This window comes from Harmonia axyridis, chromosome 2, assembly GCF_914767665.1.
Source record: "Harmonia axyridis chromosome 2, icHarAxyr1.1, whole genome shotgun sequence".
NCBI lineage: Eukaryota > Metazoa > Arthropoda > Insecta > Coleoptera > Coccinellidae > Harmonia > Harmonia axyridis.
Window position 1 is genome coordinate 31,163,169 of NC_059502.1, and position 13,609 is coordinate 31,176,777.

Genomic DNA, 13,609 nt, shown 5'->3' on the forward strand with positions numbered 1-13,609 from the left:
CCGCCGATATATTTTTTTCCAGATGTTAGATTGCGTTCCGACGAGAGAATTTTTTCGAATAACGAGGTTTTTGTCGACATGAGTAGTCACGTGGGCTGAATTCTTTCACCGTCCCCCCACCGAGGTTATAAAAGGGTGTAACCGGCCCAAAATCGGTATTCATGTTTAGGCATTCAGTGGTAGAGATTTTTAGGTTCATTAGTAGAGATTTTTCATTACAGTTATTCAGTTTTTTTGGTCATAGTAGTTATTACAATTCAGATATTCAGATTCAGATAGTTGTTCAGATTTTAGAGGGTTTTTCACGTTCAGGCATTATTATTGATAGTTAAAGTTATTCAGATTGGAAAGAGACATTTTGGAGGAGTTACAAAGTGATTGGACAATAGTAAAATTGGTAATTGAACGCCAATAGTTTCAAATCCGTTTCTGGGGTCGAAAATCGCCATTTTCATAAGTTAACTTACTTGTTAGTCATTTTCTGGAGAGTTTGCTAATTTTTACTTGTGACTTTCTCATACGAGTGAACATTCAAGGGTTTCATTTGATAGAGACAGCGAGAGGGTGGTGTACCGGTGGAGTTTTTCAACGCGTTAGGATTAGTTTTCATTCCTTCCCGAATCTACAAATCCACGAATCTCATCTCCATATATATCATATCCCGGCTCCCAGATCCGACTAACTTGTTCAACGGTTCTAACTGACATTAAGTTGGTGAGGTAAGGACACAGTAGTTGTAGACAGTACAAATTATCTCAGTAACCGAATTTAAGTATACATATTGATACAGTTTATACTTTTTTTGATTTCCCGTTTTGATGAGATTGTCTGTATTGTAGAATTGAATCAGTAAACCTATTAATTCTTTTACGTTGTTTGTTACTTGGTCACCGCTACCATCCTGCCTTCACTAAGCTACCCTGGTAAGGTTTGTCAATTTCTCCCTAAAATTGGCTGGCGCTCGAGATACTACTGCAAGGTGCTGAACAGCATTGGCAGAGGCGCGCCGTGACGCAAAAAGGAGCGTGGCAGGCTAAAGGTGTCACACAATAAATATAAATGCAGCAATGTCACTAGCAAAAATTTCAACAGGAATTAGATATTCAACTGCTGCCGACTTGTTTGCAGTTTTGAATGTACCATTGTTACAACTCACCAACAGCATTGTGAAAGGGTTGCAACTCCTATTGAGGAGTTGGTTTGAAATTATGGAGGATGCTGTAAAAGTGGAGGCTGAAATTTTTCGTAACTTGGGCCAGATTGACCAGAATGGTTTTTTCCTCCTTATGGTAATTGCAAATGGTACATGAAGTGAGCAGTTCAACTTCGTGAATTCTGATGCATTGTCTGGATTGGTAAGTTATATCTTTACGAGAGTTGCTGATGACAATAGTTTCAGTACACTGAAAAAAATATAATATATAATGAAATTTCATTCTGTTATGTATACCCTTATTATTGATATTATGAATTTGATCTTGAGTATTCGTTGTATCGATGAAATATTCATTGGATAGAAAAACTTAGTTCATTAGATTTATATTAAGTCTTGGATTAACTTCTTTGGACAATTTAAATGAACAGTAATACCTACATTATTGATTTTCTGAGGAAGAAGTGATGAAGTATCATCACCATGAGCAAAGTTATCACCAGAAGTATATTCGAGGCAGCAAAAGTTTGTATTTTGAATCTAACATCCAGTTTTTTCAAGAAATGAAGTTGGGATCTGAATAAGTAACGTCATATTAATCCTCACGATCAATATTTGAAATATTCTACAGGCACAATGTTTTTCGCCGCAAACATTGTATACTCTCAAAGTATACGAAGCGATATTGGAGAGTAGACTAAAAATAAGCACAGAGGACACACTAGATAAAGCTCAGAGTGGGTTTATGAGAGGGAGAAGTGTACAAGAACACATTTTCACTCTGAAACAGACCATTCATAAGATGAAAAGAAGTGGAAGAAAGGCTTATTTTGTATTTATAGATCTGGTGAAAGCTTTTGACAGGGTTAGTAGATCGAAAATGTGGGATATATTGAAAACAAGAGGGATAAACAGAAAGTTGGTGGAGTCTATTAAAAGTGTTTATTGTGAAAGCTTGAACTGTGTTATTGTCAGAAATATGAAGTCGGAGTTATTTGAGACAAAGGAGGGACTGAGGCAGGGTGGAGTGCTGAGTCCGACATTGTTTATACTGTTTTTGGATGAGATAATCAGAGAAGCAAAGGAGAGAACAGAGAAGCTTACAATTGGTTTTAAGAACTTAAGAAGAGTTGTAATATCAGAATGTGCCTTTGCGGATGACATCGTATTGATGGCGGGAACAAGGAGGAGTATACAGGGAAATTTGGATATATGGAATGGAATACTGAGAAAATATGGGATGGAAATAAATAGAAGAAAGACAAAAGTGATGGAAGTGAACGATCAACGGGAGGATGATTGGAGATTGGAAATTGAGGGAGAGGAAGTTGAAAAGGTGAAATGTTTCAGATATTTAGGAGTGAACATAGAAAATACGGGAAGCCAAGAAAGGGAGATTAACGAGAGAATTGAAAAAGCCGGCAGATTATACCACACAATTAATAGGAAATTCCTAAGAAGAACTGAAGTCGAAGAGAAAACTAAAATGACCGTGTTTAAGTCGATATTCAGACCTGTTCTGTCGTATGGATGTGAAACTTGGAACACAACAAGGAGAATGAGGAGTAAACTACAGGCAGTAGAAATGAAATTTTTGAGAGGAGTGAAGGGGGTTACAAGGATGGACAGAAGGAGAAATGACGACATAAGAGGTGAATTGGGGATAAAATCATTGGAAAGGTTTGTGGGTGAGAGGCAGTTGGGATGGTGGGGACACTTACATCGTATGGAGGAAGAGAGACCAATCAAACAAATATGGGAGGCAAAAGTCGAGAAAAAGGCAAAAAGGGGGAGACCGCAACAAACATGGGAGGATATGGTAGAGGAGGAAATAAAGAAAAGAGGGAAAAGCGTCAGGGAAGCTGAGATGATGACATCAAATAGGACAGAATGGAAGAAATTCATTGAATCAAATTAGAATTATTCTTAAGTTATTGTTAAGTTGGAAAATGTAGATAATGAAACCCATACACCGAAAGGTATCAAATGGGATACAGATTATATATATATACATTGTAACAACAACAGAACAGCCAGGTTCAGCAATGTATTCGCCATAACTGCGTTTCCATTTTGATGAAAGCAACCATAATATGTGTATACAGGATGTTTCAAGTTCGACTGCCTAATAATACAAATAATAATTACTTTCGAGTAATGACGTCACCGTCATTTTTCTTTGAATGGAACACCCCCATTTTGTCTCAATTTTCCGATTACTCTAGCTGAGCCGATTCCAAAAATATCACATGTTGTTTCCAATTGGTACACGGTGGACAAAAATACAATAGTTTTGTGTGTGCTCGTAAAGTAACGCGTAACATTCTGTATTAGTTAAATTAAAAATATTATCAGAAATACTTATTATTTATCGGCAATCGGTTTGAATGTAACACCCTATAGTTACATTTTTAAATTGATAATAAATAATTTCTTTCATATTCTATCTGCTAGACCACAAGTACCAAACATGTTGTACATCTAAATGTAAATCTTAAATGTAATAAACTACAGGGTTTTACATTCAAAACAATTGCCGCTAGAGAGTAAGTATTTCTAATAATATCGTTAATTTAACTAATAAAGAATGCTATGCGTTACTTCATGAGCACACACAAAACTATTGTATTTTTTTCCATCCATAGCAATTGGAATCAACATGTGATACATTTTCGGAATCACCTCAGCTAGTGTAATCAGAAAATTGAGACAAAATGAGGGTGTTCCATTTGATTTAAAATGATGGTGACGTCATTATTCGAAATAAATTCACCCTGTACAATAGATTATTTTTTTAAAATACGTTAAATTAAAATAAAAAATCGACGTGTTTCAGGATTATTGCTTAAAATGTTGTGTTTAACATAAAATAAATTTGTTCCATACTACACGGACACAGTGTATACGAGCCGTATGGAGTTGCTCCATTTCCGAGATATGACGAGCATAGAACTTTCCAAAAAACGGTACCTAGTTATTTATAAATTATCTTGAATATTTTTCTGTAGTTTTTATTTTTTATTTTGAATAACTAACCGTAATAGAGCATCGCAATCGCTCCAATGGTGTAACAGCCTGTATGAAAAAACTGTCCCATTTCAATTCATAAAATATGAGCCATCGTTTTATTCCTATGATTTTCCAACGAAGCTTAATAATTTTTGTGATATCAAAATAAACTAGGATATATTTTGCAGGCGTGCCTTATCATCATTGGAAACAGGCCTGATTTAAAAAAAACATTTTGTTCATTCATTTACACATTTTTTGAACAACCTATGTATTTCGAAACAATTAGATAATGTAGCTCTAATGGAGCCTAATGATACTGTGAAAATTTGAAAATTTCAGCCCTTCACCGTAAAGAACATCGCCATCGCGCCAATGTTGGAACAGCCTGTATGAAAAAACTGTCTCATTTCAATTCATAAGATATAAGCCATTGTTTTATTCTTATGATTCTCCAACAAAGTCTTATAATTTTTGTGTCAGCAAAATCAAATAGGAGACCCTCCTCGCACTTAGAAGTGGAAGATTAGAGCTAAGCGCTCCACGAATCTTTTGGACAAAATCTACTGATTGTGTTACTATATTTTCGTCATCTATATATTGAATCACGTTTAGAGTTTTCGATTGTCTTGCTAGTTGCTTGGTGGAAAACTATTTAATTCATATCAAATACAAGTTATTAGTTTAGAGCTAACAAAAAACATAAAGAGGGAAGTTTCTGAACGTAGATAATATTTATGAATAGGAATAATATATATCTTTTTATATATTTTTTAAAATTGAATGCGTTGAAAATCTTTTAAAGGAATAATATCCAGAACACAATCATACGGCCAAAAATACAAAAATTTTGAACGAACAATTTTTCACGATTCGTCATATATTGCTCTGTAGAAGAAACTATATTTTCGTCCTCAACATATCCGTTCCAACAATCAGTCCCATGAACTTTGGACATCTCCTATTCGACTTTTTGGTTTCAATACATGTTTCATCATCGATCATTTGAAAAAAGGTGAATGATTTATTCTTGGACTTGAGGTTCAATATAAATAATAAATTGCTCATTGATTGAAAAAAAAATAATTAAATGGATATCTTGTATTTGGACCCAGGTAGAAATATCCGTCAAACATCTCATCTTTAAACACAGAACGTTTTCCTTCGTTTCAAAGAATAGTTGGACAATTTACGACTAAAATTTCATCTGAATGATTAATGGAATGCGTCAAACGTCTTTCAGATGGAAAATTCGAATTCGATTACAGAGCCATCTGTGACGAATCATTCAAAGTTATTCATACAAATATTTTGTATTTTTTGCCGTAGAATTCGGATCTGATATAAAACACAAGGGTTCCCATTAAAAATTTCATAGTTTACCCCCGTCCTCTTGGACTTCCTTTCAAAACCATCTACATATTATTCAAAACATTTTTCTGTAAGATTTTATCGAAATTTTTGACTGATTTAAATTGAAAAAGTAAACCGGTATATGTGAAATTGGGAATTGTTATTTCCTTAGATTTTTTGAACGGAGGCATCTATACCTATGCCTTATCAGTTAGAAAAGTAGCCTAATGATACCACAGTGTAGCGTTGCTAACAATTAAATGATTTAGTGGAAATTATTTAATTCAATTTTATTTATAATGAATTTTGGCCAAGTAAGGTCTGAATCTATTATAAAAATGGTAAATTTACGAGGAATTTGTACTTTAGAAGTACAATTTCCTCGGAAATCTACCATTTGTATAATAGATTCGGTCCTTACTTGGCGAAAATTCATTATAAATAAAATTAAACAATAGATATTTGCCTAACAAGTGTGGAAAGTGATACTTTTCCGCAAGAGACTAGACTGTATCTCCGCTCCGCGTCGTTCGGTCAAGCTGTCGAGTGCGGAAAAGGCACTTTCCACATGATTTAGGAACAATATTTTTCGTACTACCGTAAACACTTTCACGGAGAGTTTTCGTCTTGACACCGACTGACGTTATAAGAAATTATATTTTTGTGCGCTAGCCGCATAAAGGAACGTTTGAATTTTATGATTGGCGCATAGAGATATGCCAAAATTTTATGATTGAAGCTACTCTTTGATATTTGCAAAACCCTGCTTATCACTTTCCGCACGCATATGCAAGCGGAAAGTGAATATCAAGAGTTTTTTCCGCACGAGAAGTACTACTTTCAAAACGTCAATGCGTGTGGAAAGTAATACTTTCGAAACGCTTGTAGAAAAAATAAATTCCACTGAATCATTTAATTGTTAGCAACAATTGTTTCGCCAAACTGTGGTTTCATTAGGCCACATTTCTGTCTTATAAGAGTACACAGTTTTTCGGAAACTTAAAATTTGACATTGACAGAAGAATATTCGATAGGTTATCATAAACTTCAAAGTTATATCGTACTTTTTGCCGCCTGGGATTTCCAACCTATCGGGAGGAATTCAATAAAGGGTATGAGTTTACATCTGTTATTTTGTTCAACAGAATATTTTGGGTATTATACCTGTTTATTTTCAGGGATTCTAATATTGTTAATTTTACGCCCTCATTTTCTTAATGGAGAATTTCAAAGTTGAGTTATGGTCCGATTCTGTCAAATGATTTGCATAAGTTGAAAACGAACTATCAGGTGTATAACTTTTTTGGTGTTCATTTATCCTTTTCTTGAAAGATCTGTTTGTCCAATATAAACGATAGGGCAATCATTACAGGTTAATTTGTAGACACAGGAAAGCATGCATTTAAGAGTTTTTGAGTGATCGTTATTTCATTCGTCAATTGCACCCTGCGTGCAATGATGCAATAGGCGAATGAAAAATGAAAAATCGTCTTAAAACGACAGTACTTCCCTTATTCTTCGGAAATAAAAAGTGCCTTGTTTTGTATATCGAAACTTTATGTTACCTAAAAAATCTTAGAACACTCTCCAAACGGTTCCATAAAAGTGATCTGATTTTTCACATTGCGCTTTCGGAATATACGCAGCTTCGTGAGGCCTTCAAGAATTATTATTTTTTCAAGAAACGGTGAGCAATTTTAAAACTATACAAAATTGCTGTAGGAAATACACAAAATGAACGTAACGCACGTTATATTACACATTCCGCTGAGATACATTTCCATTCATACAACATCAAGATCTGATTCATCTACTATGACAATGTTACAACATCTGGATTACAATGTCTACGAACAGACAACACAAAAACACAGAATCTATAGCCTAAGGATACATACAAGAGGATGATACAGAACAAAACGACCATCGCAACTCACATAATCATTCACAAACATAATATTGAAATGTCCATTAATTGAAAACAACGAACACCTAATTACCTAGGTATTTCCTCGTAGCTATCCCATCCTGTGATGCAGCTGAAAGAACTCGCTCCTGGCGATGCAGCCATTTCAGTTTATACACATTCTGATGAATATTCGGCACTAATCTGTTGTCGTCACACCGTTATATCCTCTGTTATATCGATTAGCAGAACACTCGTAATCACCTGTTCTGAGATTCCAAGATGATGTCACTCAAATGGATTCAACAAAAAATGTTTATTTTTCATCTTTCCTTACTTATTATGTTGATAATTTTTTTCGTTTAATGTACTTTTGAAAGTTTACAGAAATATTCATTTTCGAATAGTTTCTGTATCTTATCATTCAGATAATAAATCTAATTGAAAGAATAAAAATTAATAGGAATATGGTGAAAACTCGCCTTGTAACAGATGCATTTGTTTTGATGCCAACATTCTATTCTATTCTATTCTATTGTCACTTCTTGTCAGACGGGACACTATAGCAGTAGCGTAACATAATTTGAATAATTTCGAAATTATCAATTCATGCTCACAAATAGTTCACAATGTGATTTATTCATGAAAATTCTTTATGTTTCAAAAGGGTCAGTGTTCTCCCCAGTTTAATGATTTAGCTATTGTGAAGTTATGAAAAGAGGATTCCACAATCAAATCAGGATTATGATTGGTGACACTAAACTTCCATCTCTCTTGTATTCGGGATCGAGCACGAATGTTTACTTTCCGTTCTTTCTATTCTTATTCTAAGGTTGAAAACGATTATATGGGAGCCAACTTGAATAACATCCAATACTAAAAACGACTTATCGATTATATTTGAGTTACTACCACAGTTTCAGAATCATTTTTCTCTAATTATTTGCCAAATCCGTTCATTCCAATGATCTAATAATAAGAAGATAGCGTATAGGGACCGAGAAATGGACTTCAACAGAGGCAGATCAGGTCATTGGGCTTCCCTAATCATTAGTTGAAACGTGACACGAGGCTGAATCTTTCTCCCTAATGTTGGAGTCAATGCATGACTTCTCAAGAGCGTATATATTAGATATTAGATCAGTGGTCACCTTGTAGAACTAAATCGTGCAGGAATATCTCAGTTTCACACTGATTCAATGTTTATATTTCAGTATAAGATGTTGGTATTCGGATTTATCTATTTTCTGTTTATTCGGCGTTAATTTTCATTTCTTGTGAGAAGTTTTGTCAATCAATATTTTTCATTGCAAAAATCACTAAACAATATTTACGGAAAAATTTCATTAATTCAAATAGAAATTCTGCGAATTATTAAAAATAATGCATAATATTCTTACAGAAACCTCATTTCTGAATAATCCGTGATCAAATTCCATTCTGTCCGGCCGGTCTAGTCTTCTCACAATAACTATCGAACAAAATAACCTAGGAACTGTATATTTTCAATACAGGTTCGGCTACCCAATAAATGTTTAAATGAAAAAAAATCCAACAAGCAGTCTGTTAAATATGGCGCTACGAAATATTGTGTTTTTCTGATAAATTTGAAACTATGGATGTGATATATGACAATTGCAAGCCTCATAAGGATCATTCTCTAGGATCTGAGAAAATTTAAGTAGAATATCGGATGAATAATTTTCCGATGTTAGGTTCCATTTTTATATTTAATAAAAAAAGTATTTCGACAGAAATCAATAGATGTTCATTTTATTCTAGTAGGAGATATGCCATTAACTATGAAAAATGATATCAATCAAATGGCCGCCACGACTGAGGTTGCGCCACTATATTCTTATATTTAACTTTGACGCACCTTGTAAATTATTGAAGGTTAATTTTATTTATTTGTGATGTTTTAAGATCAAATAAATTCTATTTCTATTTCTATTTCTATTCTATCACGAAATTTTTCATTACCAATTCGCACATTTGCGGTTGTATGTCCTCGACAACATCACGAAGGCCTTGAATCGATTATGAAACATTCCGAGAGACCTCATATTTCACATGGCCGAAAAGAAAGAAGCTTCAATATGCTAATTCACAAGATCTCTGTGGCCAATTTTGATCACTTACGTCATTGCTGGTGAACACCGGCTTGAGTTTTAGTGTTACCTGAACTTAAAAAGGATTAAGACCTAATAAATCTTTTTGCAAATTTCTGTATAAGATGGTTTGTAGAATGCTTGCCTAACTAAGTTTTAGTCAACACTACGGGCTAAAGCAGCAATATTCTCAGTTGTTCTTGAGCGACTTACTTGGTTTCGATTCTTCACATCACTAACTTGGCCCAACAGCTCAAATTTTTCTGGTCAAGAAGATGCTTCGCAACGACCCAAAAGTGCTTCAGTTTCATGAATCATGACTGTAAAATTTACACCTTTTTTGTAGTGAATTTTAACAATTTCATTCCGTTGTTAAAGTGTATATCACTCCATTCTTGGTGATGGCGTCGCTTTCGCTTGTTAAATATCATAAGATCACAGTTTCCATAGTGATAGCTGAACAAATAGCGGCTTATTCAAAATGAAATTTTATAATATAGGAAAACCCTTCAGATTTCAGTTTGATCGCATTATCCGAGCTAAATAAAGTATCAGCTGAATGACGAAAAAATGCCTAATTATTCGTGGTGACATCCTACAAGGTTGTTATGTAATTTTATATGTAAAATAATTCCTCGAATATTTCAATATTTCAGAAATATCATCTTATCAGAACTCCTCATCTAGAAAATATAACTGACAACAATGATATCAACATAAATTACATCTCATAAACCTTCCTAGGTACATATTACAGGGTGTATCAGTTTCAATCAGTATAATTTGCTTTTACAGAACAAAATTTGAAATTCCAGATCCAGAGATCATTAGATTCTCGAAAGACGAATGTATACCGCTGTTTCTTTGAAGAAGATGAATAATAATAATAATAATAATAACGTTTATTATTACGTTTATTATTAGCAATATCGTTTCTTTGAAGAAGATGAATGAAGCAATATCGAACTGCTTGTTCAATTTGGAGTATAATTTGCTTTTACAGAACAAAATTTGAAATTTCAGATCCGGAGATTATTAGATTTTCGAAAAACGTGCTGACTCGAAATTGGCTACAAATTCATAATTTAGTCAGCCACGAATTGAATTCGATAATATTTCGGATATCTTTTGCTTTTAGTGAACGTATCTGTCAAATAAACAATCAAATCTATTGTTTCAAGATATCTCTCCGAAATATTACCGAATTCAATTCGTGGCTGACTAAATTATGAATTTGTAGCCAATTTCGAGCCACCACGTTTTTCGAAAATCTAATAATCTCTGGATCTGAAATTTCAAATTTTGTTCTGTAAAAGCAAATTATACTCCAAATTGAACAAGCAGTTCAATATCGCTTCATTCATTCCTTAAAAAAACAGGGTTATCCTTTTTTCTTCGAAAAACTTGAAATGTGGCTGAATTGCACGCCACTGATGTTCCCCCAAAATCTAAAATATCTTCATAAAATAGCCCTTAGGGAGTAGGGTAGGCATGCAAATTTTTTCTTGTGAAATTCAACACCCTGTATCTCTCTTAAGGATCGAGATAGAGGTATATAATATGAATTTTTCCGAATCAAGACAACGAGGAGGATATCCATTTAATTTTTAACGATTAAAACTGATACACCCTGCCTATCTTTGTAGGCTTGGTTAATCGATCGTCTAGAGGTATGATTCGATTACCTGGCCTTTCGTCTTTTTCTCCATGATTTTGTTGGATTTGTAATAATTAAACTCTTTTGAATTATTTTCATCTATTTACAAAGCCACAATTATACAGTACAAACTCAGTATTGAGAAGATCCTAATTACGTCTTAATTACAAGTTTCTCACTACGGTACTGAATTTCGTCTTTAACTCGTTTGTTGATTACTCGAAACGTCTTCGTTTATCACGTCTTCGTCGTTCTTCAAGTTTTCGGTAGTCTCGTCTTTAACACGTCTTAATTTACTCAGCGAACCGTCTTTTCGTCTTACGTCTTAAGTTGACCGACCGAACTTCGGTCTTCGGCTTAATTTTAACTGTTTCTCTGACGATTGGAACTTACCCTGTCTCGAATATCGACCTCCCTTCTTTCGGCTTGACCACACCCTTAGGGAAAGTACCATCCCCTAGTCCAATGAGAATTTTGCCGTACCGCCCACAAAGATCTTCGGGGATTCGTGGAAATCGAATATTCTCGAAGGACTGGTACCTGATACACAGATGTAACACATCTGGTACAACCGTCTTGTTCTCGAACTTTCCCAACCCCAGTAAATCTCTTAAGTTTTACAACCGACATGACACTTCTTCGACACCCCGAAGAATAACACATCCTTTTTACATTATATGTACAATAACAATACGTTCCCTGTAAGTTCATTGAAACTGTCATGCCCTCGACACTTTGAAGAAACTAATAGGTCTCCAAGCATCCGGTTGACCATCTCAATTATTTACAGGGAACAATAACTGGATCCTACATCTTTATGGAAATGAAACACAAATGGGCGAGCGTCCAAAGGCTCCTTATTGGTAGTCAATGTGACATTATGTGAAAACGCCTCTTAGTAAATAATGGAACGCGAAATGCAGAAAATTATCCGTATCAACTCACCCATAAGATTGATTACTTCATAGGTATTTTCCACTCTTTTGTATGCAATTGTTTTTTATGCTACATGTATTTCAATCAATTAAATTCTGCTAGAACGGTCTCCTATTCTAATTCAATTCGAATATTTCATTTCATCCGAACGTTACTTTTGTTACGGAATTAATTCTGCTCTCATAACTGGAGAACTCTACGTTAATAATCCTAATAGCTCCCTCATGTAATATTCATCCTTGTAAGTTACACTAGATTATATCTGTAGATACATTAACCGACATTACCAACTACGACCACCGTTATTAAATAAGCAAGCTACTTATTTATGGAATATTATTATTAAATCCATGTAAGATTCCGTTGTTCCTGGTGTACATTTGAAGATGACCGATTCTGTACATTTCGGAGAATCTATCACACTATACCTACCTACCATACATACTAACGGGTTTTTTTTCGAGGTATATAACTTTAAGTTGTCATTACTGTTCGAGATGGCCACCGATTTAACAGTTGTTAAGTGATTTATTCTCAGTTTGGTTTGGCAATTCATCATGAATAGACTCACGTCTGAACAACGCTTGCAAATAGTGCAATTTTATTTCGAAAATAATGGTTCTGTGCGGAATACGTATCGCGCACTACGTCCATTTTATTTTGTTTAGCGATGAGGCGCACTTCTGGTTGAATGACTACTTCAACAAACAAAACTGCCGCATTTGGAGTGAAGCTAATCCTCAAGTGTATGTCGGAACACCATTACATCCAGAAAAACTGACTGTTTGGTGCGCTTTATGGGCTGGTGGAATCATTGGTCAGTACTTCTTCAAAAACGATGATGGCCAGAACGTTACAATCAATGGTGATCGGTATAGAGCCCTGATTACTAACTTCTTCATTCCTGAATTGAACAACCATGATGTCCAGGAGCTGTGGTTCCAACAAGACGGCGCAACATGTCATACAGCTCGTGCCACAATCGATTTATTGAAAGACACGTTTAGTGACCGCCTACTTTCACATTTTGGACTTGTGAATTGGCCTTCTAGATCTTGTGATTCAACACCGCTAGACTATTTTCTGTGGGGCTATGTAAAGTCATTGGTCTATGCGGATAAGCCACAAACCCTTGACCATTTGGAAGACAACATTCGCCGTGTTATTGCCGATATACGGCCACAAATGTTGGAAAAAGTCATCGAAAATTGGACGTCCAGATTGGACTATATCCGAGCCGGCCGTGGCGGTCATATGCCAGAAATCATATTTAAAATGTAATGCCACAAGATTATCTTGCGGATAAATAAAATTCATGTCAATCGAATAATCCATCGTTGTTTTATTGCAATTTAAAGTTCTATAGCTCTAAAAAAACACCCTTTACTTTATGACGAAATTAATTTGATCATTAGGTGACCCATTGGTGTGATTGATTATGTATGATGAAATGATGTTGAATAATTGGTCCTATTATATATATT

The 13,609-nt window shown here is 34.7% G+C and overlaps 1 protein-coding gene across 12 annotated transcripts in view; it reads right to left on the minus strand.

Moving 5' to 3' along the window:
- Nucleotides 1-13,609, minus strand: part of LOC123674263 (potassium channel subfamily T member 2) — a 777,909-nt gene that overhangs the window by 257,978 nt on the left and 506,322 nt on the right. The window contains exon 1 of one of the 12 annotated variants that reach the window (XM_045609235.1): nt 7,516-7,645. The exons of the other annotated variants lie outside the window; for them this stretch is intronic. Coding sequence (XP_045465191.1) covers nt 7,516-7,586 — 71 coding nt within the window. The 5' untranslated portion in view covers nt 7,587-7,645. Of the gene's footprint in view, nt 1-7,515; nt 7,646-13,609 lie in introns of those variants that run through there. 12 annotated transcript variants of the gene reach the window in all.